The 27992-nt window shown below is 47.4% G+C and overlaps 1 protein-coding gene across 4 annotated transcripts in view; it reads left to right on the top strand.

Moving 5' to 3' along the window:
* PPP4R1 (protein phosphatase 4 regulatory subunit 1) overlaps positions 1–27992 on the top strand; it is a 76686-nt gene that overhangs the window by 16063 nt on the left and 32631 nt on the right. Inside the window, exons 1-7 of one of the 4 annotated variants that reach the window (XM_040979232.1) lie at positions 10711–10895; positions 16740–16875; positions 17623–17729; positions 23031–23173; positions 23578–23724; positions 27479–27586; positions 27709–27774. In XM_040979232.1, the coding sequence (XP_040835166.1) occupies positions 16817–16875; positions 17623–17729; positions 23031–23173; positions 23578–23724; positions 27479–27586; positions 27709–27774 (630 nt within the window). In that variant the 5' untranslated portion in view covers positions 10711–10895; positions 16740–16816. Of the gene's footprint in view, positions 1–10710; positions 10896–16739; positions 16876–17622; positions 17730–23030; positions 23174–23577; positions 23725–27478; positions 27587–27708; positions 27775–27992 lie in introns of those variants that run through there. The other 3 variants (XM_040979230.1, XM_040979231.1, XM_040979233.1) reach the window with 3 other exon arrangements.

The raw sequence follows: 27992 nt of genomic DNA on the forward strand, positions 1-27992 counted from the left end.
CTAACCAGTGGGGCTAGTATTTCCATGAGGTTTGGCCCACATATCCCCCACAGACTCTAACCCTAGATATGGTTCTCTCATGTGCTAGTTAATGTCATGGCCCTGCCTAATGAGACCCGTCTCCTGATGCATCATCATGTCAGGTAATAGGATATGATCCTGCTAGACACACCCCGAGCCTTAGCTTTTGCATGGACTGGTGCACAGTGATTACACTGGTGTTCAGTGATTACAAATTCTACACAGGATTTAAAGGAGTTTGGTATATCAGTCTTATCCATAAAAATCATCTGGTCTCTCCAACCTACTGGGCTTCATTACCCTCCCCTCCCTTCAAAGGAAAAGTTACTCTGTTATTGGGAATCTTTAGGATTGATTGACATCCCAACACAGTGGGCTGAACATGGAGGCACCTAGGCAGTGGCAATTCATAGCCCCCAAAACCCAGAGCTGGCCTTCAGGTGGCCCCAGGCCACCCGAGGACAGCTCACCGTGTGGCTGGAATGGGGGCTGCGAGCATGAAAACAGACCTGGCCTGGAACATGAACCCCCAGACCCCAAGGTCGCCCCCTTCCCAATCGGTTGGTTTATTTGTTAATGTCTCACTTCTTAAGGTAACCTTTACAGAAAGGATTTAAACATTCATGGTGTCTCATTGACATGTTTTGTAAAATGTGAAAGACCAAGGAATCCAGAAAGTACTTTTGGGAGATTTATTTATTTCATAAAGATTTATTTATTTTTATTGCAAAGTCAGAGATATACAGAGAGGAGGAGAGACAGTGAGAAAGATTTTCCATCCAGTGATTCACGCCCCAAGTGACCGCAATGGCTGGTGCTGCGCCGATCTGAAACCAGGAGCCAGGAACTTCTTCCAGGTCTTCGACACGGGTGCAAGGTCCTAAGGCCTTGGGCCGTCCTCGGCTGCTTTCCCAGGCCACAAGCAGGGAGCTGGATGGGAAGTGGAGCTGCCGGTATTAGAACCGGCACCCATATGTGATCCTGGTGCGTTCAAGGTGAGGACTTTAGCCGCTAGGCCAACTGCACCAGGCCCCTGTCAGATTTGTTTTTGCCTAAGCAGCATGAAGAGGAAAATGGAGCAGGGGGCGGATGATCAGGATTTTGGTGTTTTGTAGGACTGTTACAGGGTGCAGCCAGTGACAGCCAGCACCCATTGACAGTGGGCAAATGAAATGTGGCTGTGTCCCCTACCCTCTGTCCTGAAGGTGGGTTCTAACAGCAATGGAGTGTTAATTCCACCCTCAGCCACTCCCCCAACCACCTAAGTATTGGTTCCTGCCCACCTGTGACTCACCTATCAATTGAGAGGGGATGGTATTGCATTGTTGTAACCACTCCCCTCACAGCCCCTTTAAAGGGCCCTTGAAGCAGGGGCTCGCTCTCTTTCTGGTCAGGTGCTTCTGTTACTCTGGCGCTTGGACTCTTGGATGACCCAAGACAGGTGATCCCCCGAGCATGGTCCTCGTGTACTGTTTAGATGGGACAATGGATATAGCAATGTTGTTTCTGGTTTGTGTACTATCAGGAATTGCAGGAGAGGTGAGGCCTAGCAGTGATGGAATGTGGGCAGAGAAGCCAGGGAAAGGTGAATGTCTGCAGCTTTATGTGTGTGTCCCGGTTACTCGTTGCATGTCTCTTAGGATAACTTACATTGCTGGGGAAGCTGGGACATAGGTCTTCAGCTTAACGGATGGACTTGAGGGTAATGACCATTTGTTCCTCTTGGGGTTATGTTTGATTGGATTGTGATTGGTACTTGTGATTTGCTATTTCTAATATGCTCTGTTATCACCAAGCTTGATTAATAAAGACTCCTTAATAAACCTTAGACATGTCTGGTGTGATCTTGCTCGCACCGCGTAACAGGATATGATTGGAGGTTGTGGAGAGGGACCAGAGTGTTTGATCAAGCATGGGCAAAGTTAGGATGTGCAGAAATGATTAGTTCTTGGAGTAGTACTTCTTAAAGGCAATAATATGTTAATATCTTAGAGAAGGGTGAAGTGTGTTGAAGAGACCCTAGACTTAAAGTCTCTCTGTGGAATACCTTTTCATTAGCAAATACTAATGAATGTGCCTCCTATAGGTGTGCTGAACGCTTTTAGGTAATGAGACTAGCAGGATAGTCTTTGTCTTCAGGGAATTTGTGTGCCTAAAGAATGGGTGGGGTAGAAGACAAAGATAGAAAACAAGCACTGCAGTTGCTGGCTGAGTGAAAATAAAGGCTCCCTTGGCAGTAGGAAACTCAGGACAAAGAAGTCTTAATTAGAAAGAATGGGACTGCTACCTGCATGGTTTTTCTAAGAGGTTAAAGAGAAGGCTAGAGAGGAGTGAAAAGGGAGGCTCAGACCACAGACAGTGGGGCGTATTGTGGGGGATTGACTATTGCATGAGCAGCCTGGGGCCCCGTGGCTGGGGGGCCACAGCGGGGCAGCCTGGGGCCCCGTGGCTGGGGGGCCACAGCGGGGCAGCCTGGGACCCCGTGGCTGGGGGGCTACAGCAGGGCAGCCTGGGACCCCGTGGCTGGGGGGCCACAGCGGGGCGGCCTGGGACCCCGTGGCTTGGGGGGCCACAGTGGGGCGGCCTGCGATTCTGGTGGAGGCTGCCTGGGAGGGTTTGCGTCAGGGGGCCGAGTGAAGCAACTGTCATTTCAGGCACACTGAAGAGTCTGACAGGGAGGCAGGATGGGAGTAAGGGAAATTTAATAGTATAGGACAGTGGACTTCAAATTTCATTGTTATTATACTTCCTAAAATAATTTGAAAAATTCTGTATCATTCATTGTAATTTCTAACATGTCGTAAATATTGCTATTTTGAAATAAAAAATATCAGTTTTTAAGAGGTGGAAGGCAGAGAAGCAGCAAGGGCCTGTTACACATATTGAGGGTGGGTTGGGAGCGGATACAGAAAAGAACTTGAGGATGGGGCAGAAGCCAAGGCGTTGGAAGGCAAAGGGTTTGACTAGTGAAGGGATACCCTGCACAGGCGCAGCGTGGGCAGGTCTGAAAGGTGAGCTGCTGACTGCCTTAGGCTGAGGAGTCCGTCCTGTTCTTTTTTTGGGGGGTTCAGGCACTCACCTGCTGTGAGGACCTTTACCATGTTCTGGGTCGGTCTTTGAGGAGGTGCAGTTAGATAATGTGAGGAGACACAGCTTGCATGTTTCATTAGCATTTCAGTCCCCTCACCTACCCTGTGTTTTACCTACTGTGATGAGGCGAAGGTTGATTGGCTGTCTAGATGGCCTCTCGGTTTGATCCAAAGCAGTTTTTGCTTATAAGGAAGCAGTTGGAGTCTGGCAGTGAATTATTGATAAGAGAGTGGTGACTTCATTCATGTTTGTGGCAGGTGGAGTCGCCCGCCTAGGCCGGTTACTCGCCTGTCCCGTCTCAGTGTCCTCCCTGGCGATTTTTGCTGAGCGAGGTTGGTCTCAGTGTGTCTACTTCAGGAGGCCAGAGCTTACTGGGCAGCTTATTTCGATTCTAAGCAGCCAGGTAGGTTGGTGGAGGTGGTAAAGAACACTCAAATAGTTGGTTGGAAGAGTTGTTCCAGAACTCCCACAGCCGAGCGCAGCCACCTAAAACAGGGTGTACACAGGTCAGCCCCCAGGCTATGTCACAGCTTAGCACCCTGAGACTCCTCAGTAAGCTTACTGGGGTCCTGTAGAAATCTGCCCAGCTTTCACTGCTGGTTTAGGTCAGTCATAGGGAAAGATGTGTGCTTACTGTCCCTCATCACCATTGGCTCCTTCCCTTGGGGACAGAGATTACCTGAATCGCGATGACTGAAGGCTCGACTGTGAGAGGCTAGCTGGGCGGGTTTTTAGCGGAGGAGTATGATAGAGTAAAGTATGGGAGACAGCACTGTTGAGGCACAGTGAGTTAAACTGCTGCCTGCAATGCCAGCATTCTGTATAGGTGCCAGTTTGAGTCCTGAATGTTCTACTTCAGTCCAGCTCCCAGCTGATGACCTGGGACCTTTGAACCCACAGGAGAGACCAGACTCAGCTCCTGGCGTTGGCCTGGCCCAACCCAGGCTGTTGCAGCTGTTTGGAGAGTAGACCAACAGATGGGAGAACTCCCTCCCTCCCTCTCTTTCTCTCTCTCTCTCTCTCTCTCTCTGACTTTGCCTACTAAGTTAAAAAAATAAATATGGGGATTAAAAAATCCTGGTTTTGTCAAACTTATTCCAGCAGTGAGTCAGCGAGAATGGATAAAGTGTTGTCCGTGACTGAGTCTCTTTGTGACTTGAGAAACTAGGATTAGGGGGCGTGCCAGCTTGGCTGGAGCCTCGTGCTGCTCTTGGGGGAGGTGGACTGGACCACTGTGAATGTCCCTGGTCAGATGTGGAGACTGACCTGGGGTCTCAGCATCTTCTGGGTGCAGTCCAAGTGCCACTGTGCAGGCATGTTGCTCCTGGACGACTTCTGGAGGAGGGGTGGGGTTATGTCTGACCCTGCTAGTCCTTGCCACTTGATGGCCTGTGTGGTACTGTTGGCTTGGTCAGTATTTTTTTTTTCTCATCATTAAACATGTCCAGGAGCATCCTGGCAGTAGACATGGGGGCTTGTCACATAGCAGAAACTCATTTTGGGGGGCATTACCGAGGGTGTGGAGGGTGGCAGCAAAGCAGCAGGTGCAGGACAGAACAGAATCTTAGACTGAGCAAGAAGGAGCCAGTCCTGTAGGTGGATAAGCCAGGGGCACCCAGGGGAGTCCAGGGCTCAGGTGTGGCCAGAGTTCTCTGCCTTTTGGTAGCAGAGAGGCCTGCTGCCTGGGGGCTGAAGCCTTGGGCCAGGACTGCCATGCTGCTGGAGCAGAAGGTGCCCCTAGCACCTGCTGGGTCACCACCTTGGCCATCACCTATAGTACCATGCTTCTGTGAGCAAGGCCTGGGGCGGGTGCGGGGCACTGAGGAACCAACCCCTGGGGAAGCAAAGGTTGAGACACTTGCTGCTACGTGCCAGGTACTTCATTAGTGATGGCTACAAATTAAAAGATGGAACAGTTATGTTTTAGGAACAGGAAGTAGGGGATGGAAACTTAGAAAAGGTGCAAATGAAATAGAAGTTAAGAAGTGTAGCAAGTTGCAAGTTCACAGTAGATGGAAATTGACAGGCCCTTGGGGTGCCTCATGGCATGGGTACAGGTGCCGGGTACAGGTGCTAGGTACCCTTACACACTGTAGTGGGAGGGGCTTACTCTCTAGCACCAGAAAGGTGAGAGAGAGAAAACATACTAGCCGGTGTCTGATTGGGCTTTTTTTTTTATGTCCTGAGGGCTTCCTCTCCTGTGGGCCTTTGCTGGTTACCCACAGGTGGTAGAGGGAGGGAGCAGGGGGGTGTAAGGCCTACACAAAGTACGCAGGATTTATTGACAGTGAAGCTACACAGCCTGTGGGCAGTGGGGTGGGGGGGAAGCATAGGCCCAGAGGATGAGCTCCGCAGGGCCTAGGGGCTTTGGTTTCTTCTTTCAAGGTGCAGTTTGTTTTCTAAGATTTTTTTTTTTAAGATTTATTTTATTTTTATTGGAAAGGCAGATATACAGAGAGGAGAGATAGAGGAAGATCTTCCGTCCGATGATTCACTCCCCAAGTGAGCGCAACAGCTGGAGCTGAGCCAGTCTGAAGCCAGGAGCCTCTTCCTGGTTTCCCACGCGGGTGCAGGGTCCCAAGGCTTTGGGCCACGCTTGACTGCTTTCCCGGGCCACAGGCAGGGAGCTGGAAGGGAAGCAGGACTGCCGGGGTTAGAACTGGCACCCATATGGGATCCTGGCGTTCAAGGCGAGGATCACCTTAACCACTACGCCATCGCGCCTGGCCCAGATTATTTTTTTATTTTATTTTTTTTTGACATGCAGAATTAGAGGCAGAGATAGACATCTTCCTGGTTCACTCCCCAGATACCTGCAGTAGCTAGGGCTGGAGCAGGCTGAAGCCAGGAGCCAGAAGCTTTCTCTGGGTCTCCCACAGAGTGCAGGGTCCCGAGGAGGTGGGCCATCCTCCACTGCTTCTTCAGAGCTGGATTAGAAATGGAGCAGCTAGGGCAAGAATTGGCACACAGATGGCATGTGGAAGTCAAAGGTGGAGGATTAAGCTAATACGCCACTGTGCCAGCTGGTTTTTCTCTTCTGATCACTTGCAATTTTGTACATAGTTTGACTCTATTAAGTTTTTATGCTTGATAGTTTTGATTGCCCCATTATATTTGCATCAAAAATATGTGTATAAAATTTAATTTCTTATGGCCACAAAGCTAATATTTTTCTTTATTGTGAATTCCTTTATTATTAATTTGCTTTGTTGTTATTAATAGTTGATCAATCAAGGATATTTTACAAATCATAATTAATAGTAACCAAAATTTTATCAAAATGGTAACCCTTGATGATTTAGATGAGACCTTTAAAAAGTAATTTACATTGCACAGTGTTGTGACACAGTGCCGCTGCCTACAATGTTGGTACTCCATAAGGCTGCCAGTTTGAGTTCTGGGGAGCTGCACTTCCAGTCCATCTCCCTGCTAATATTCCTGGGACAGCATGGAAGACGGCCCCAGTTGTGGGCTCCTACCACCCACTTGGGAGACCTGGGTGAAGTTCCAAGCTCCTCGTTCTGCCTGGCATAGATAGGGCATTGTGGCTATTTCAGGAATGAACCAGAAGATGAAAGATTTAACGTCTTTGTCTCTCCCTCTCTCTATATTACTATGCCTTTTAAATAATTTTTTAAGAAAATTTTAGTATTTATGAATTAATAAGATTTATTAACATGAGAATATTCAATATCAGTTTCTAGTTTTCATTTTAAGACTGTAAGTCGGGCCCGGCGCAATAGCGTAATGGTTAAAGTCCTTGCCTTGAATGCGCCAGGATCCCGTATGGGTGCCGGTTCTAATCCCGGCAGCCCAGCTTCCCATCCAGCTCCCTGCTTGTGGCCCAGAAAAGCAGTGGAGGACGGCCCAAAGCCTTGGGACTCTGCACCCATGTGGGAGACCTGGAACAGGCTCCTGGGCTCCTGGATTGGCTTAGCTCCAGCCATTGTGGCCACTTGGGGAGTGAAACATGGGAAGGAAGATCTTTCTCCCTGTCTCTCCTCTCTGCCTTTCCAATAAAAATAAATAAATGTTAAAAAAGAAGGCTGTAAATCCTGAGGAATCTGTGGATATAAGTATCGATGGGGATAGGAAGGGTTTTGTTAGCAGTGCCACTCATTTTCTTGAACTTTTCCCATCCTACAAGCCCAAAATTATTTGCCATGGCCTTGTGGTATTTCAGTTTTCTTTGTAAAGCGAAGGATCAGATAGCACCTGGCTTGTGAAACTCTTTCCTGCAGTGCTTACAGTTGGTCTTACTGTTCGCATCCATGCTTCCAAGGGTTCCTTTGTTTCTCAGGAAACCTTTCCCACTGAAGCACCACTAACAGGTGGTGATTTTACGGTGTGCATCCTAGGAGCCTTGAGACAGTTTAGAGACGTCCTTGGTTATACGATCAGAAAGGAAACATTTTGAGGGGGAAAAAAACCTCATTTGCAAACCTTCCAGACTTGTTCTCTGGATAGAAATTCCTAGAAGTGTGGATCATGTATTCGGTCATGTATTCCAGCTGCTCTATGATTTGCAGAACCTGTGTGTTGTATTTGCTGCCACACATTCCCCAAACTGGATGCATGTGTCCCGCGCAGAGGAAGCCATTGCGTCCCTGACAGAAGGATGGTGTGGGGAAAATCCAGTGCTTATCATGAAGTGCAGAGCCAGGATTGCTGATTCCTGGCTGTGAAGGGCAGCGGAATCAAATGCTGGGCAGTGAGCAGCGCCTTATCAGCTCGTGGGCCTTGGTGGGCCCCAGCACACACGGTCTCCCTGGACTGGGCAGTGATGAGATGCTGCGTGTTCTTTTGAAGGTGTTGTGGTGGTATGGGTCTTGGTGGTCTCCTTGGACTAGGCAACAAGTAGCGAGTTAGAGAGAGGGAGAGAGGCAGGCAGGCATAGGGAGCCTGCCTTACATAAAATGATTAGAAAAAGCAAGAATAGTCTAGGAGGGCAGATAAATACTCAGGGTTATACACTGCCAGAAAACCTGAGAGTTTGAAAAAGAAGGTGTTAGAAAAGTTGGGTGTTAGTATCCCTGTAGTGTAAGACAACAGATGTGAGAAGGGACTTGTAAATATCAGTTGCAGTTGATTTTTGAGAGAAGTCTGAAACAGGGCACATTGCATTTGTCTTGAAGGCTTGAGGCTATCAAGGTAAGCTTATTGAGGAGTCTATGAAAAAAAAATATTTTTTAGAGAATAGCAAGGTTAGGTTCTCAATTCAGTGTGAAAGAAAAAGCTTGTAAAATCAGACTTGTCATTAAATCCTTGTTTGTTGCATCTCCTGAGCAATGACAGTGTTCCCAAGTCTGCCAACATTTTGTGTGCCCCTGTGACCAGAAAGTGTGCCCAGGTTCTTGATGCTGCTGCCACAAAGAGTTCTAGGAGGTGGCAAGGCTGCAGTGGGGTGCAGGAGGCTCAGGGGGCGGTGGTTTTTGCCCAGAGGGTCCTGGTGGATTTCTCCTTCGTCGTGTAATTATTGGAAGAGATGTCGACTACGTTGAGAGCAGAGTTCTAAGCACAGAACAGGGCTTTCCTGCAATAGGTGTGTCACCTATTTTTCTTGTCTATAAGGTCCGTTTGGATCAATCAAGGTGATTTTGGAGAGGTTGATTGTAATTTCACCCACAGTGCTATGACGTTATAATGAGTCTTGGGTAATGTTTTCCTGGAGATTCGATTTCTTTAAGAGGCAAAGTGACAGGGAGATACAGAGCAAGAGATCTTCATCCATGGATTCCTCCCGCCCTTCCCCCCCCCACGCCCCCCCCAATGATTGCAGTAGCTGGGCCTGTGGCAGGAGGCAGGAACTCCGCTGGGTGTCTGCCGTGGGTGACGGAGGCCCCAGCATCTTTCCCAGGTGCATTAGCAGGGGGCTAGATCAGTAGAGCAGCTGGGGTCTAAATCAGCGACCAGATATGGGGAGTTGATGTCACAAAACGTGGCTTACCACACTGCGCCACAGTGCCAGCCCCAAGCCTCTGGTAATTAAAGTCACGGTAAGGCTGGCAACAAGATTGCCCTTTGAGTCACTGCCATGTGGCAGGTTGTTGAAACTTTCTGGACTTCTAGGCTCTCTGTTCCTAGAGCTGTGCTTACTGTAACACCCTCACCACTGTAACAGTGCTTCTGTAGCTGAGGCCTGGATAAGGTGCCTGGCATTTAAGGGTTTTGTTGGTAGAAAAATATGTCATTTGATCTTGGCGGAGAGCTGCTCGTCCTTTGGGAAGAGTGTGGGCAGACTGAGGAAGGAGTGGTGTTTTCTCACCTCTTCAGCATACAAGAGTATTTAAGGTGCTCATAGAAAAAATGGAATTAGAAGGTAAACATAGTTTGCTGTAAATAAATGTGAAGTCTGTACACAGCCATTTCGCAGTGTATGTTTTACGCGCACTCTTTGAAGGGCCTGCAGAGACGTGGCCGTTGAGTGGCCCTTGCTCTCGTTCTCACGGGCTCTCGTTCTCGTGGCTGCTGACGCTCTCGCTCGCCTGACAGGCATTGCTGAATGCAGCGACTCATTCTTGTAGCAAGGTAGCAGTGGAAGTTGACTTTTCCTGTAAGGTGTTTGATTACTCTATCTTGGTCTGTTTTGCTTGCTCTTGAGTTATCCAATCCTTGACTCTGTGGGCGGATCAATTACTTTTACTTTTACCGGATTTTGAAAAGTGTTTTCCATGCAAAATGTTAGGGAATTTGAAGCTTTCCTACAGTTAATTGATGCTGTTCTCTTGGGTCCCCAGTGGTTTTGTTTGTTTCACTTGGAAAAGTTTTCTCTCATGGTATGTCTTCCCTCCGATATCGTTGGTGTTTTCTTCTGTCATGTTTTTAAAAAATTATTGAGGCAAATGGAGAGACGTCCTGCACTCACTGGTTGTTCCGCGGGTGCCCATAGTGACTGCAGCTGGGCCAGGCTGCAGCCCGGAGCAGAGCTCCTGCTGGGTCTCTCCTGCTGGGTCTCTGCTGGCGGTGCTTGAGCTGCCTCCCCGGGTGCACATTAACAGGAAACTGAAGCAGAAGCTCATTAGCTGGGCTCAACCAGACACTCTGATAGGGGATTCGGCGCCCAGGAGACCACCAGTGGGCCACCTGCATGTCCTGCTTTGTGACTGTGAATTTTGCTGTTAGTTTCATCCAGTGTGTTTTTCATCTCATTGTTTTCATTTCTACAAGATTGATTTGGATCTGCTGGAATATCTCCATGTCTCTTCTTGCATGCTCACACTTTTTGTTTTATATGTTTGGAATACAGTTACAATAACTGTTTTTAGTATCCTTATTTTGTCACCTTTTTAGTTCTGGCTGTGTTTCTGCTGTTGTGTTTCCCTTTATAGTTTGTATTTCTCTGCTTTTTGCATGGTTATTAATTTTTATTGGATAGCAGACATGGTGTGGAGTTTACCCTGTAGGTTTCTAAAGCACTTATTTTCATCTGTTTAAAATCCAGAGTGACAGAGATATCTTTGACTTGCAGGTTCATTCCCCAAATCCCCAGGAGCCAGGAGCCAGGAGCTTTGCCTGCCTGCCTGTTACCGGAGGTCCAAGCCTTGCCAGTGTGGGGTGCAGGCATCCGAAGTGTTAAGTCCTGCCTCACTGGGTGTTTTATATTATTTTATCGTTTATATTGTTTGTATTCATCATCTTATATTTTGTTATTTATATTTCTGGGACACAGGTAAATTAGTTGAACACAGTCTGTACCTTTCGAGGTTTGCTGTAAGCTTGGTTGGGCCAAGCCAGAGCAGCCTTAATGCAGGACTAATTGGTGACACTTCTGAGGCAATACCCTCGTGAGTACTCTGCCTGTCGCTCTGTGTATTGGGTTATTTTCCATTTGGGTTGGCAGTGACGTGAAGTATTTCTGATCTGTAAGGCATTGGTCTACCTCATCTTCTCAGATCTCGGCAGGTAGTTCTTAGTCCCAGATAACTCTGCTCTGTGTTTATTATTCCAGTGTTCACCTAATATTGAAGGCGGGGCACCATTTGCAGCTCTCAGCTGCTCTTTCTGTGACGCTGTTCCTTCTGCAGGTGCTGTGGCCTTCAGAATCTTGCAGCTCAGTCAGCCTGCGCTGAGGTTTGCGGACCCTCGGGGTCTCTGCAGGCAGTGAGCCTGAGTAACATAGGGCTCATCTGGTTTGTTTCCCCTGGCGGGATTCCAGTTCTTCACTACCTCCTGTCGAATCTGTGAAAGCATTATGTTCACTTTTTTTTTTTTTTTAAAATCAACCAGGGTGTGAGGGCTTTTGCTATTCCATCTTTGTCAGAAGTTAGAAGAGTCTTTAGGTATTTTTTTAAATACAGAAATTATTTCATTTCTTTCCTAGCAATTAAAACAAATTTTAATATTGTTCACATAGTTGAGAAGGATGCATGCCCATGTGGGTTTCTGATCAGGGTGGGGAGGGTCAACTTATGGAGGAAGATGGGTGGGACCAATATTTCAGTTCTATTTTTTTCTGTTTCTTCTCCTGTGTCCAGGACTGGGGTGGTGGTGGTAAGGGGACGGAGTTGCTCCTTGCTGTCAAACTACATCAGCGCCCTTGCATGAAGGATGGTCATTTGATGACACCTTAGAGACTTTGATGTGGGGAAGAATGTTCCAAGGGTGTACTTGAGTAGTCTTGATAGTTCTGAGACATTGTCAGCTTCATTGCACTTGGGTTGAGAAAATCTTTCCAGGGTCTGTTGGCTTAGCATATCCACAGGTCCAGACACGTGATGCAAAGCCTGGCTAGGAGAGTTGTCCACCTGTTGTGCTTTCCATCCTCTGATGAGGCACTCGGCATCCCCTGCTGACCTGGTCCACACGTGAACTGATGCATGCTGCCACCTTGTCCAGCATGGCCCAACCCCAGCCCTGGTTCACAGACTTACTAGTGGGATCTGCAGCGTAGCAAAGAAGTGCCCACAGTTTCCCTCCCAGGCCTGCTCCCAACCCTGGATCTTGTCACTTGCCAGGGACTACTCACTGTGGTCCAGCCTGATAACAATTCACGTGCAGTCCCAGCACTTGCCAACAGGTGCTTTGGCCTAGCCCGGCTGGCCTGCACTCATTTTGGTTCTCTTGCATGCCAGTGGGTGCTACAGTCCTGCCCAGACTGGTTCCCTTCCAGTCCCAGTTCTCATGCTCACTAGTGAAAACGGCAGCCTACCAGAGGAGTCCTTGAAGATTGGCTACCTAGCCTGTTCCCAGCCCTGAGTCTTGAACCTGCTGGCAGGTGCTGCATCCCAGTCTTGTATAGCTTGTTTTGAGTCTTGGCATTTGCTAGCAGGGGCTGCAGCTTGGTTCAGCACAGCCCACTCCCAGTCTCAGGTCTTGCCAGTGGGTGCATTAGCCTAGCCCAGCCTGGCCCACTCTTAGCCCTGGCCCTCATGTGAACTTGTGGGTGTTGCAGCCCAATCCAACCTGTGCTGCACCTTTTCCTGGCTCTTGCTTGTGCCCATGTGTGCTGTGCCCTGGCCCAGCCCAGTTCGCTCCCAGACCCGTTCCTTGTTAATGGGTACTGCAGCCTGGCCTGGTTTGGCCTATCCCTAGCCCCTGGTCTCATGCTCATTAGCATGAGTGGCAGTCTATTAGGTGAGTTCCCCAGGTTGCCCTACCAGAACTGTTCCCAGCCTTGGATCTCGTGTTTGCCTGTGGCCCAGCCCGATCAGCCTGCAGCTGTTCTGGCTCTTGCTGGAGGGTTCTACAGCCTAGCTGAGCCTGGTTCACCCCCAGAAGCCGCACTTAAGTGAATTTGAGTTGGTGTCATCTGTTTGTGTCCATTCGGGCTCTTGTGAGCGCTAGCAGATACTTAGACCTAGCCTTATCTGGCTGCCCTCACACCCAGCCCACATGCATACTAATGGGTGCTACTGTCTTGCCCAGCCCAGCCGAGCCCAGCATAGTCTACCCTCAACCCTGGTTTGCTTGCTCCCAGCCCTGAATCTCATCTGTGCCATTGGCCCTGCTTGGTATGGTCTGCCCTGGCCTTTGCCTGTGCTGGTGGATGCTGTGGCCTGGCCCAACCTGGCCTCCTCCCAACTTCAGGCTCCCATGAAGTGTTGATGTGTTCTGTGGTCCAGTTTGGCTCGGCATGTCACCACCCCCAGCTCATGTACAGCTCATGTGCTGCATTCCCACAGAGGCAAGCTTACAAGTCTCCGGCACAATCTGCCTCAAGATCTGATTTTCTTGTGTTCTGGTGGGTCCTGTGGCCCAGTCTGATGTGGACTGTGGCAGGTGATGCTGCAGTCTAGCTCAGCCAGGTGCAACCTCCAGCTCCAACTTCCATGTGTACTGGTGGGTGGTAGGCGATGCTGCTTAGCCAAAAGCTAGGTCTCCTGTGTGGGCAGGTACCTTGGCCTGACCTCTGCATGCCCTCCACTTCCGTGTCTCTAAGCCACTCTGTCTCAGCATCCTTGCCTACCTGTGAGCACAGCGGCCTGGTTCGTGGAAGCTCCCAGAAGTCACCCTCATGTTTCCAGCATGCCCTCAGGGAGCCACCACTCCATCATATCCCTTGGCACTCTTCCCTGGACATTCTGTAGCCCCCACACTGCATGGCGACCTGCAGTGTGCCTGGGGACCAGGGCACACTCACATTTCCTGCCTTCTGTAGCTCTGTGCCCAGAATTTCCAGCATGTTTTAGAGAAAATAGAATAGACAACTAGACTAGTATAGTTAACACAGATTAGGCATTAATCAGATCCAGAATACATGCCAGCTCTTGGGTGTTTTTCTTGCCTAGGTACAAAGCAAACTAGACAGTTACCTACAGCTGGTGTTCATTTTGTTTTATTTAAAGTGTCTGTGTGTGTGTGTATGTGTTAGATGATGTTTACATAGTCAATCAGCGTGGGAAGCATATGGGGTTAGGGAGAAGCGGGTGTGATCGTTGTTTCCAAGCTTTCTATTTCTTGTTCCCATTTCTGGGGGAGGGAAGAGATAAGGGCATAGGCCGTACCCAGCCTCCCCACCCTCCCAGTACCCGAGGATGGGGAAAGGCCACCCGATATCAACCCAGGGTCACAATGGTGCATGTTCCGAATGGTCTGCTCAGGTGGATGCGATAGTTTCCAAATGCTGTGCATCTCACCGATCTATGGATGAGGAACCCCTTCCAGTGTGCATTGGTTGACACCATCGACTTTATAGTCTCCAATCACCCAGATATTTGCTGTCATTGTTTGGCTGTGATAGTTGTCCGTATGTTTTGTTCTCCATTCTCTGCTATGGCACCAGATGCCCTCTGCAGGCCCCAGTGAGCTGCCATGTCCTCCATGTGCACCATGGTCTGCCGTCCAGCACTCCATCCTCTATACTATGGAGGACCAGTTCTCCTAGGTGGGCTCATGGTCCTGGGCCATGCGACCCAGGCCCTGCTGGACTCACACCTGTGGGCTCATAGACCCAACACCCACTGTGTAGGAGGGTTGTAGGACCTATGCCATGAGATTTAGGGCATCTGGTATGCTTTACATGTTTTTAAAATTAAATTTATTTTTATTTAAAAGGAAGATTTTGCAGAGAGAGGAGAGCTAATAGGTAGAGAGAGATCTTCCATGTACTGGTTCACTCTCTAAGCAGCCGCAATGGCCAGATCTGAGCTAATGTGAAGCTGGCAGCCAGGAGCTGCTTCTGGTTTTCCCACCTCCCAAGCATGTTGCTTTCCTAGGCCACAAGCAGGGAGCTGGATGGGAAGTATACCAATTGGGATATGAACCAGTGCCCATATGGGGTGCCAGTGCACAGGGTGGAGGATTAGCGTGATACACAACCACCTTGGCCTCATTGCACCTTCTTTGTAATAGTATTAACATTGGAAGTAAGATTTCTTATCCATTATCTCTTTGGGGGTAGACGTTTGGCACAGTGGGTAAGTCACTGCTTGGGACACCAGTCGAGTGCCTGGTTCTAGCCTGGTTCCACTATGCACGCCCAGGTGCCAATTGCAGTGCTTGGGCCCTACCACCTATATGAGAGACCAGAGTGGAGTTCTAGGCTGTTGGCTTCGGTTTGGTCCCCGCTGCTGTGGGCATTTGAGGGATGAATCAGCAGATGGAAGATCTCTGTCCTTTTGTCTCAGTTTCTCTGCTTCCAACTACATTGAAAATAAAGTGAATTTTTTTTTTCCTTAAATAAAGGACACTGTTGGGACACCTGCATCCCATATAGGAGTCACCGGGTTCAAGTCCAGGCTCTACTTCTAATCCTACTTACTGTAAAGAGAATGACGAAGTGAGAGCAGCTGAAAGCCATCACGTGGTAACAGATCAGTTAAGCAGAATGGAGTCAGAAGTGTTGGGACATAAAATTATGAGCTGTTTGTTTAGAAGCTCTCAGAACTTTAGACAAGGCCTTAAATTCCTTACTATTTATTTGTGTCATCATTTACCTTAGCTCTGCGTTCTGTTTTCTTCCATGCTGCTAATTTTTGCTCCAGTTATATCCTCTTGTTCCTAAAACTTCAGTGTATTTATTTGTTCACCACGTTCTTGTATGTGTTTTTATACCATGAACTTAATTTTATCTTGTATGTCCTGGTTAGTAGACTGAGTCAGCCTATTATTTGTGCTGCATTTCTGGGACAGCTGTGTCGTGTTCATGGCATACTTTAAAAAAATATATAATATATTATTTGTTTGAAAAGCAGAGTTGAAGAGAAGTGGGCAGAAGGAATAGGAAGAAGGGACCAAGGGAGGGAAAGAGCATGAGCTGCTGGCTCACTCCCCAAATGGCTGCAATGGCTGGAACTGGGGTGTTCTGCAGCCAGGATTCTCCCTTGGGCCTCCCGTGTGAGTGCAGGGACCCCTAGCACTTGGGTCATCCACCACTGCTTTGCTTGGCAGATGGGTCTTGTCCTAGCACCCATATGCTGCCAGCGACGGCTTGACCTACTCTGCCACACTGCCTGCCCAGTGTTCACTGCCTGTGTGTTCCACCCCCTCTTCATGCAGGGAAGTTTGCGTCTCCACTCAGAGTGCAAGATGTCTCTTTTTTAGGTGGTGTAGGTGCCATTGTCACAATCAGCAGGCCCCTTTCAGGTGGACCTTGCTGCCCTTAGCCATCCACACAGCCTTCAGAGCTCTGGTTAGTGTCTGTCCTCTCTTGGTTCCTCCTGCATGCGGCTGGGTGGGTTTCTTGTCTGTTATTTGTATGTACCTCTGTTGCAGTAGTCATTTTGAGATTGTTTGCTTGATAGGATGGTAGCTCTTGGAAGGTGGAGTCATTTGTATTTCATTGTTTTTCCCACAGTGTTTAGCTTACTTAGCACAAGTGTATTTAATAAATACTTGTTTGATGCATGTAAATAAGCTAATGGTGTTTAGCTTTATTTTCTTAAGTGAAACTTACTGGTTGCATTACATTTATTTTCTGCAGTGAACAGTTAACTGTTTCCGTGCCTGATGTTGTGCATATCTATTCCTGAGTTGTTCATGCTCTGACTGGCACCCTGCTTCCCCGCATACAGGATTCCTGTGGCCGCTGACTATTGGGCTGCAAGAGGCAGTTAGGGACAGGCTGCGCCCTGGGGTTGTCCTGGCCCTGGGCAAATTGAAAACTGTCTTGCAGATCTTTGTTCCGGACAGGCAAGGGGTGCTTGGTGGTTTCAAAGTGGTGTAAGGAGTATTTCTGATGTCTCTGCTAGTTGGTGTGGATGACTACAGCTCAGAGTCTGATGTGATTATTGTACCTTCAGCCCTGGACTTTGTCTCACAAGATGAAATGTTGACGCCACTGGGGAGACTGGACAAGTATGCTGCAAGTGAGAACGTGTTTAACAGGTGTGTGCATATTCCTTTAAGTCATGTGGCGGGGGGGGGGGGCTTAATTCATTTCTTTAGGAAAAAATAAAATTATCCAGCAAGCAGTCCAAACTGCCAGGTTTTGATAATCATGGCACGAACTGTTTGAGTTGTTTGCCCCTTGGTGCTTGTACACAACAGCACTGATCCTTTGCTTTTTGGCAAAAGGAAAAAAAAAATCCATTTTTCGATTAGGCCTGATTTTGAAATTTGTGTAACTTGCTGAATGGAAAGTCTGTGACTCTCCCTTGGGTGATGCCACATGCCTGCTGCGAGCGGAGCGGCTCGCGTGGGCTCGCGTGAGCGTGGAGACACAGTGAGCAGCAGCTGGCGCCCCGTGCTCCTGTGTGCCCAGGCCGCTGCATCAGGCTGTTGTGGGAAACCAGAGTCTCTGCTCAGAGTTCAGATGTGGAATACTACTGAGATACAGCTTATACAGTGAGGAGTGAGCATGTTTGTCCTTATGTTAATGGTAATCCAAGGGAACTGTTGGGAGTGAGATTTCAGTGACACAAGAAACTCACTAAATCAGTTAGAGTTAGATAAAAGTAATTCTGAAGTTTCGCTGAATACGGAATCTCATCTTGTTAAAGTCAGTTCTGATATTTCCCACTTAGGAAAGTGCAAGCTTAATATAATAGCTTAAAAAAAAATGCATGGGTTTTGTCTTTCACCTTCTTAAAATGTTGCTGCCATTGAATGCCGTCTAATTTTCTCTCTCTGTAGACAGATGGTGGCCCGGAGTTTGCTGGATACGTTGAGGGAAGTCTGTGACGATGAGAGAGATTGTACTGCTGTTTTGGAAAGAATTAGCAGATTAGCTGACGACTCAGGTATGTGTTTATGTAGAGAAAGTTGACTTTACTGTTTTAACAAATCTGTGTTTCTAAAAATGGAAGTTACTGTAAAAATTTCTCTAAAAGATTTCCAAGGTGAATGGTTAAGTCGCTCCTTAACAAGGAAAATGTATTACCATGACCCAAACCAGGCCTGTTAGTTTAATTTTGGAAATTCTTCATCAAAACAAACCTAGGTACCTTGTTTATGTTAATGTTTTAGGACTAATAAGGAATTTTAAATATATCTGCCTTTCCTATGTATATTTATTTATTTGAGAGGAGGAGATCTTCCATGTGCTGACTTACTTACCAAATGGCAACCGTAGCCAGGGACTGGGTCAGTCTCAAGCCAGGAGCCAGGACCTGCATGCAGGTTTTCCCTGTGGGTGATTGGGGTCGTCCTCTACTGCCTTCCCAGGCACCAAGAAGGAAAGCTGGACAGGTGCGGGAGAGCCAGAGCTTGAACTGGCATTCCAGTGTTAGATGCTGGCATCCCAGGTGGCAGTGTAATGTGCTGTGCTACAGCACCTGCAACCAAGATTTGCTTTTTAGTGAGTAAGCTGTACATAACAAAACTTAATGTTTTGAAGTCAGTACTAAGTTTCAAATGTATTTCACACTTGTTTTTACAAACAAGGAAATTAAGTTAGGGCCCTCTTACATTAATTTAAACGTTTTTAATTATATATTTGTTTGGAAACATAGCCAGTCTGCTCCCCAAATGCTCACACAGCTAAGATGTGGCCAGGAAATCCATGCACATTCTCACGTGGGTGGCATAGGTGTGAGCTGTCTTCCCAAACACGCTGGCTGGAAGCGGCCTGGGGAGGAGAGTAGTTAGCGTGTGGTCCGGCCTGCTGCTAGGGCCGGGGAGATCTGAAGCACTGACCCAGGCTGCTGGGCCAAAATAAAGCTTTTATAAAAGTTTCTTCTCTGTCTTTCAAAGATTTATCTGTTTATTTGAAAGCATTCCAGACCAGGGGGACATAGATCTTCCACCCACTGGTTGACTCCGCAGTTGACCACAACAGCTGTAACTGGGCTGGGCATGTTAAATTTACTTACATGGCAGGAAATGCATTTGTAAGTTTACTAACATCTCCATGTAAATAATTGTTACGGCCTATGCCTCTTTTAGAATGCTTCTCAAAGTCTCTTCTTTTTGGTTTCAATTAAAAAGCTATAGTTATGTGACATTTGTGTTTGTTAGGTGCAGAGAACAGAAAGGGCATCTACGTGGGAGAGGAAAAGACACTGCTAGAAAGTTGAGGCGTTCAGAACGATGGCCGTTGGTCAGCACTGGGGAGCTCCTTGGTCTCAGAATGAGAAAAAGAGGCTGTAAGCTTCGTGAGGTCCACATTGTAAAGATGCGTAGTAGACCCTTCTAGAAGGTGGCAGGAAGACTGGGAGACTGGCACGAGAGCAGGGGCAGCTGCAGAGCTGACGTCAGTGGTTGAGCTGAGTGAAGAGGAGTGAGGGGTGAGCCTGAGGTCTCTGAATTGTGAGCTGGACTCTTTGGGGTGTCCAGGGGAGACAGACTTGAATGCACAATCAAAGACTTTTATTTTTATTGGAAAGGCAGATCTACAGAGAAAAAGAAAGACAAAAAGATCTTCCATCTGGTGGTTCACTCCCCAGATGGTCACAATGGCTGGAGCTGAGCTGACCTAAAGCCAGGAGCCTGGAGCCTCCTCTGGGTCTCCCCCCATGTGGGTGCAGGGCCCTGGGCCCCAATGGATCAGCTTTCCCAGGCCACCAGTAGGGAGCTGGATGGGAAGTGGAGCAGCTGGAACACAAACCAGCACTCGTATGGGTTTCTGGCAGTGTCTGAGGTGTCCCCAGGAAGCCTGATGGAAAGCATGGGGTAGCCAGTACACGAACCAGGCACTCCAGCGTGGGATGTGTGTGTCCCACGTGCTGGCTTCACTTGCTGTGCCACAATGCCTGATAGCTTATTCCAGCTGGGATTTTCTGTGTTACTTAGAATTGAAGATGGTTGTCTCAGGCTAGGTCAGGCTACAATACAACCGAAAGATCCCTCCAGCAAGGGCTGGGGCTAATTTTAGGTGCTTTTCCAGGAGCATAAGCAGGAGCTGGGTCAGAAGTGAACAGCATAGCTTCAAACTGGTTACCCATATGGGCTGTAGCACCAGTCCCCAAAGTTACTTTTTATTTTAGTAGATATTTGAGACAGCGCTGGTTCACTCCCCAGATGGCCACAATGGCTGAGCTGAACTGATCTAAAGTTAGGAGCCAGGAACCTCTTCTGGGTCTCCCATTTGGGATCAGAGTCCCAAGACTTTGGGCCATTCTCTACTGCTTTCCTAGGCTGCCCCAAGCAGGGAGCTGGATGGAAAGTGGAGTAGCCGGGACACGAACCAGCACCTGTATGGGATCCTGGCGCTGCAGTTGAGGGATTAGCTAATTGAGCCATCAAGCTGGCCCCAGAGGCATGTAAAATGCTTTGTTTTGACATTTTTTTCTTCTCTATTTTCATTGTGATTTGTATTTCTTTTCATTGTGTCATTAAAGTGTTTGAAATGATTGAAACCTCAAAAGATTGTCTACAGGGCCTAGTGCGACAGCGCAGCTAATTGTCCATTTTACAGTGCCGGCGTCCTGTGTGGATGCTGGTTGGTGCCTGTGGTCTGGGCAAGCAGTGGAAGATGGTCCAAAGCCTTGGGTCCCCGCATCTCCATGGGAGACCTGGAAGAGGTGTCTAGCTCCTGGCTTCATTTGAGAGAATTAGAGAAAGCTTGCTCTCTCTCTGCTTGTTACTCTTAATGTTCCTCCCGTGGTGGTGGGTGCTGTTAATTTAAAGGGTTAAGTCACAGCCTGTAGCTCCTGCACTTCCTGTAGGTGCTGGTTGGAGTCCTGGCTGCTCTATTTCTGATCCAGCTCCCCGCTGGTGGCCTGGGAAAGGCAAGAAGCTCCTCCTGCAGCTTTGGAGCAACTTAACTCTGGCCATTGCTCCTATTTGTGAGTAAATCAGCAGATGAAATACTCTCTCTGTATCTCTCACCCTCTCCCTAACTCTTCCTTTCAAATAAATTAATTAATAAAAAAATGTAAAGCCCTAGTGGCCGGGGTGGTGTGGAGCATAGAAGGCTAAAGCTGTGAAACAGGAACTCAATCCAGGTCTCCTACGTGGGGATATAACTCGTGTACTTAGGCCGCTGCTTGCCAGGGTCTATACTGGGAAGAGGGTGGAGTCGGGCTGCAGGCGGGTATTCCAGACTCTGTGATGTTGGACCATGGGCATCTCGGCCATCAGCTGAACTGCTGGGCACACACCTGCCTCGGGGGTGTTGTTGTTGAATGTGCAAGTTTCCTTTTACAATTGACCGTCTCTGGGATATTTAGGAACCCTTCGCTCTGCACGAGCCCCATGTCACTTTTCTGCATTGCAGGCATCTTTCCCATTCCGTAGTCTGTCTTTGCACTCCCCTAAGGATCCCTCAGTTATTTACTGTAGAAGCCAGGTTATTTTTGTCTTTGACATTTAGATAATTATTTCCTACAGAACCTACTAGTGCTTTAATTGACAAATAGAAATTATGTCTATTCTGTACAGCATAATGCTGCTGGAGTTGGTTCCTGCGTACAGTATGAAAAAGGGGCAGATCTCATTTTGTGTGTTTATTTTTTTGTGTGTTTATTTTTTAATGTGAGCAGCCAGTCGATGCGGCACCACTGAAGACTCCTTTCTGGCTAGCAGGTCAAGGTGTCATATCTGTGGTTCTGTCTCGTTGAGGGTTCTGCTTCCTTGGTACCTTTGCGTAAGTGTGGCTTTCAAGAAGGAATAGTTGCTGGTTCGTTCCCCACGTGGCTGCAAGAGCAGGGCTTGAATAGGCCCACACCAGGAGCTCACGTGGGTGTGGAGGCCTGACCACTGCTTTCACAGGTGCACTAGCAGGAATCTGAATGGGGAGCAGATCCAACAGGAGTCAGACGCTCACTCTGACCAGGTCAATCTCTTGAGTTGTGGCCTGACCCACCATGACGCAAAACGGGCGAGTGCCCTTGACGTAACAGCTGATTTTCCCGTTGTTATTTGTTGGACAGTTATCATCCTATAAAAAACCCTAGGGAATCTGAAATGCCATATTTCTCATATTTAAATTTGCACATGCTTCACTTGGGTCTTTTCAGGTGCTTCTTGTTTTCCTTAAGTTGAATTTTCTGTGCTGGGATTCATTTACTCTTTTGTAGTCTTGTGTCAGCTTAATAAATCTTGTGTTTATTGACTGCATTGAGATTAGGAGTCAGTTGCGACTTGTCTTGGATTTTTTTTTTAAGATTTATTTATTTTTTATTACAAAGTCAGATGTACAGAGAGGAGGAGCAATAGAGAGGAAGATCTTCTGTCTGATGATTCACTCCCCAAGTGACTGCTATGGCTGGTGCTGTGCTGATCTGGAGCGGGAACCAGGAATTTCTTCCGGGTCTCCCAAGCGGGTGCAGGGTCCCAAAGCTTTGGGACGTCCTCTACTGCTTTCCCAGGCCAGAAGCAGGGAGCTGGATGGGAAGTGGAGCTGCTGGGATTAGAACTGGCGCCCATATGGAATCCTGATGCGTTCAAGGCGAGGACTTTAGCCGCTAGGCCATGCCACCGGGCCTGATTTGTCTTGGATTTTTACATAGTGGTTATGGATATATAATACTCTATTGTATTGATTTAAATATTGGGTAAATTTTAATTTTTTCTGTCTCAGTGTAGTGCATTGTTTGTAGGTGATGTTTACATTCTTTTTTTTAAATTTAAGATTTATTTATTTTTATTTGAGGTGCAGATTTACACACCAACATGGAGAGACAGAGAGGGAGGGAGATCTGTTTGCTGGTTCGCTTCCCAAATGGCTGCAACTGCTAGAGCTGGGCTAGTCCATCCACACATGGGCTCCTGGCGCCTCAGGACGTAGGCCGTCTTTCACTGCATTAATGGGGAGCGAGATTTGAAGTGTAGAAACAGTGACCATATGGGATGCCAGCACTGCAACTGGAGACTTAACCTACTATGTCATGGTGTCAGGTGCAAACACGTTCATTTTAGGAAGTGATGTAATTAATACAAACCACGAAGGATGGGTGCCCATGTGGGGGCAGTAAGCTCCTCCTCCCACTTAGGACAGTTTCACTTAAACATGGCTGTAAGAAGAGTTGCAGAATTAGCGTTTCACCAGGTCCTGTTTACACTGAGGACCACAGTCTGGAACCTGATTACAAAGCCTGAAGCTCAGAGTGATTGTGTTGCTATGGGACAGTTGTTTGCTCACAGTTCTCTTGTTTCAATAGAACCGACTGTGAGAGCAGAGCTGATGGAACAGGTGCCTCACATTGCATTATTCTGTCAAGAAAACCGCCCTTCGATTCCATATGCTTTTTCCAAGTACTTACTACCCATTGTGGTCAGATACCTTGCAGATCAAAATAATCAGGTAAGACTGCTGTGTACATGTTCTTAAATGGCATGGCGTGGAATGTCTGTAGGACAGTCCAGCCTACACAGTCTCCTTTGAGTGTTTTCTCTTCGTGGATTTGTTACAAGCTGTGTGTGCCCTGGCAGTCCAACAGGTCTCCTTCGTGCCCTGGCAGACAGTCTGCAGAGCTGCCCTCTGGCTGGCCGCTGCCCCGGCTGTTGTGTAGCGCTTGTTGCTTTGTTCGATATCTTCAGCCAAGTTCTGTCTGTGTAATTGTGGAAGAAAATAAGCAAGATACTTACTTGCTGGGTCCTGCCAGTTACAGGTCCTTGAAGTTGAGGTCACAAGTTGGCACGTTTGCAGAAACAAAGGGATAGTTTTATTACATTGTGTGTGTTCTTCCTGCTGCACTGCTTTCCTAGGTGAGAAAAACAAGCCAGGCGGCGTTGCTGGCTCTGCTGGAGCAGGAGCTCATTGAACGGTTTGATGTGGAGACCAAGGTGTGCCCTGTGCTCATAGAGCTCACCGCCCCGGACAGCAACGACGACGTCAAGACCGAGGCTGTGGCTGTGAGTACATGCTGGGAGACTGGGCTCACAGGATGTTGGGACTGATTTATCTCGCTTAACATGCGTCAAAGTTATCTACACCGAATCTGAAATTTAATCATGGGCTAAGGGAAAGGCCTCTTTATACACTAAGAAAATTATAAGTAACTGTAAATTCACTATCAAATGCAAGAATCAGCTGGTTATTACCACTATGGCTGCGTGGCTGATTTTCCTTTTTGAACGCTTAGACACACATGCACACAGACTCCCCCCAGATGCCCTGAGTAGCAGGAGCTGGGAGCTCCCGTCAGAGTGGCTGACGTAGGTGCTGAGGTGTGAGGTATTGAGCCATTCGTTACTGCCTCCAGGGTGTGTGTCAGGAAAGAGGCTGGGATTGAGGCACTTCGGAATGTGGGCATCCTACATGACATCTCAACGACTGTACTCACCCATCCCCAGTGTGGTTTGAAAAACAAAGTATCCTGGGCCCAGTGCTATAGCCTAGTGGCTGAAGTCCTTGCTTTGCATGCACCGGGATCCTATACAGCTGCCGATTTGGGATTTGTGTTTTGGCTGCTCCACTTCCCATCTGGCTCCCTGTCTGAGGCCTGGGTAAGCAGTCAAGGAACAGCCCGAGGCCTTGGGACCCTGCACCCATGTAGGAAACCCAAAAGAAGCTTATGCTTCTGGCTTTGGGTTGGCTCAGCTCTAATCATTGTGGCCACTTGGGCAGTGAACCAGTGGACAGATCTTTCTGTCTCTCCCTCCTTCTGTAGATCTAACTTTCCAACAAAAATAAATCTAAGAAAAAAAAATCCTGTATTGAATGAAGAAACGTTTGAGTCCAGATGTTCTTATGTGTGCTTGGTTAAGTGTAGGTATTTCAGTGGAAATAAAAACTCCTGGCCCTCGCCCTTGGCGTGGGGTTTTTGGGGAAGGGCTGCCAGACACGCACACGTGGCTTTGCTGTGGTCGGTGGCAGCAGCAATGATCATCAGAGGAATACGGATTTTTTTTTTAAAGATTTATTTTTATTATTTTTTTATTGGAAAGGCGGATATACAGAGAGGAGAGACAGAGAGGAAGATCTTCCGTCCGATGATTCACTCCCCAAGTGAACGCAACGGCCGATGCTTCACCGATCCGAAGCCAGGAGCCTCTTCTGGGTCTCCCATGCGGGTGCAGGGTCCCAAAGCTTTGGGCTGTCCTCAGCTGCTTTCCCGGGCCACAGGCAGGGAGCTGGAAGGGAAGCGGGGCTGCCGGGATAGAACCAGCGCCCATGTGGGATCCCGGGCGTGCAAGGCGAGGACCTTAACCACTTGCGCCACCACGCCAGGCCCGGAACACGGATTTTTAAGCTTTGTGTACTTAATACAGTCAAGTGTGGCAGTAGGGTTCCTGGTAGGTTTTGTTTCTTGCGCGTTGGTAGTGCTGTCCTTGACGGCCATTCTAAGCTGCAGAGAGTCCCTGCTAAGGCCTGAGTTACCCTTGTGGGTCACGTCCCTGGTTCCTGAGTTCAGGCACGAGGCTTCTGATAGTGGATCGGAAAGGTGGTCAGTCACCGGAAGTGTGCTCACATCTGTTTGGCTAGAGAGTTTGTATTGAAGTCTAAAGTAATATATTCACCTTTGTTGATATAAAAATAATGTTCGGTGTTTTGGGGTCACCAGTAGTAGGACAAATTGGACATTTTCTCTAATCTTTTGAAAATCTCCAGTTTTTAAGATACCCAGTTACCAGATAATACTGAAATTCATATGACAAAAGTTAATCCTTTCATGTGTACAGTTCAGCAACAGGACATTTCCATGCTGCGTAACTGTCACCTCTGCCTGCTTCCATTGCCTTGAGCAGAGTTCAGCTTCCTGTATTATATCTCCAGCATTAGGAGGAAATCTGTGGTTCTCTTGCAGTTGTTTTGCATTTCCTTTTTCATGTACTTTATCTTGGGAAGAGTTGATTCTAATAAGGTAACACGAGGTCAGTGAGACTGTGTAACTTTGGATTTTTGGGGGTTGCAGATTCTTACTGAAATAAGAGAAGTGGCTGTGGGATTTACAAAATGTGGGTGCTATTTCCTCTTCTGATGATGCTGAGATTTTTTTTTTAAGTTTGATTTATTTATTTGAAAAGTCATAGAGAGAGAGAGTTTCCATACTGATTTGCTCTCCAGATGGCCACTGTGGCTGGGGCTGGGTTAAGCTGAAGCCAGGAGCTTCTTCCAGTTCTCTAATGTGTGTGCCAGGGGCTCCAAAACTGGGGCTGTAATGCTGCTTTTCCCGGGCTGTTGGCTGGGAGCAGCCAAGACACTTAAATGGCACTCATGGAGTGTGTGTCTTCCTATATTGAATGTGAGGGCGCTTTCGGTGACAGCTAGTTTTCAATAGTTAGTCCTCATGTGGTCCATTTCTGTGCTAACAGACCATGTCACGTGGGAACTCTGGAATATTCAAAAGTTCTTATCCAAAATGTCTGTGAGTGGAAACACAGTGGTTTGAGCTGTCCGCATAAAGAAGTAGACTTAGCTTTCTTTATGGAAGAAACCAAATCCAAGGTGAGCTAGTGACCAGAAAACCTTGAGTTCCAAGGAAGGTTCTGTGAAACTTGCCCGTAGGAAATTACATGTATTCACTAAATTTTAGGGAAGTTTTTGTAGGGGTTGTGCATATTCTAAAAGAACAGATATACCTGCTATTACATATTGGGGGCAGAAATTGAAGCATTATAGTGAAGGGAGTTGGTCTTCTACATTAGAAGGTGAGGTTGAAGGTATGATTCACACTTGTGTGCAGGCTTCTAAAACTAGCTGCAGTTCAGTCGGACTTGATGAAGAAGCCACAGGTATTGAACTGTGTCTTCATGCAGGCAGCTACCTTGTGTTCGTCTCAGGAACATATTGTTATTTTCAACTTGGATTTAGTAAAGGTTAGGTTACTTTTTCTTTTTTTTTTTAAGATTTATTTTTATTATTTTTTTATTGGAAAGGCGGATATACAGAGAGGAGAGACAGAGAGCAAGATCTTCCGTCTGATGATTCACTCCCCAAGTGAGTGCAGCAATGGCCGATGCTATGCCTATCCGAAGCCAGGAGCCTTTTCTGGGTCTCCCACACTGGTGCAGGGTCCCAAAGCCTTGGACTGTCTTCGACTGCCTTCCCGGGCCACAGGCAGGGAGCTGGATGGGAAGTGGGGCTGCCGGGATAGAACCGGCGCCCATATGGGATCCCGGGCGTGCAAAGCGAGGACCTTAACCACTTGCGCCACTGAACCGGGCCCAAGGGGAAGTTTTTCTAGGAAAGGAGGAATGTTCCTAGCACCCAAAGTTTTACCAGATCACCACAGAACTGCGCATGCAAGGCTAGTGCTTTTTCTCAGCAGTACCTGTAGCGCTAATCCAGAGTTGCCTTGAGGATAATCGCTTTTGAACAGTCATTATTTGTTTTGTTACTGGAAAAAAGTAAATTTTTCTTAAAATTATCAGGCAAAACAAAGAAATGAAAACCATAAACAAAAATGAAATTTCTGTGGGTTTATGGTTCATTTAGTGTTTTATTGTTTAATTTATTGGCAGTGGTTAATATTTTTCTGATTGCTTATTGGATAAATAAGGTGAAATTAGACATTGGCCATCTATGTTTTTGTGGTATGTACAATGTAATGATGCTATAACTAGTATTTTGTATTTCCTTGAAGTACATATTCTTATGTTGCTAACCCTAACTAAAGAAGCCTTACAGATATTTTCAGTATGTTTTTATTCTTGTTTATTTTAGATAATGTGCAAAATGGCTCCCATGGTCGGGAGGGACATTACTGAGCGGCTCATCCTGCCCAGGTTTTGTGAGATGTGTTGTGATTGCAGAATGTTTCATGTTCGGAAGGTAATTTTTATAGTTCTTTTTTTTTCTGTTTGAGCACACAATTTTAGTGGTTAATATAGACTGTTTCTGAAGGACTCTGCTTTTAGTGTTTTGAAATATCAGTGAATTTTTTTTGTTGTCAGGTCTGTGCTGCCAATTTTGGAGATATTTGCAATGTGGTTGGCCAGCAAGCCACTGAGGAGATGCTGGTAAGTGTCTCAGATGCCAGGGCGTAAGTAAGCTGGTGGTAAAGGCGGCATGCTCATGTGCAGCCCGAAACTTTACTAGTGTCCGCTGAATGCAAGTCTCAATGGTAATTGTGAGTTTGCGTTTAGGAGTTTAACTGTTTTATCTGTAACCTGGGCAGGTGAATTTTCTTGAGGACTGTTAAAAATATGTGTATGTGAGAACCTTTAATTCATTTTTA

Source organism: Ochotona curzoniae, unplaced genomic scaffold (genome assembly GCF_017591425.1).
Source record: "Ochotona curzoniae isolate NIBS_2020 unplaced genomic scaffold, NIBS_Ocur_1.0 contig_3176, whole genome shotgun sequence".
Classification (NCBI taxonomy): domain Eukaryota; kingdom Metazoa; phylum Chordata; class Mammalia; order Lagomorpha; family Ochotonidae; genus Ochotona; species Ochotona curzoniae.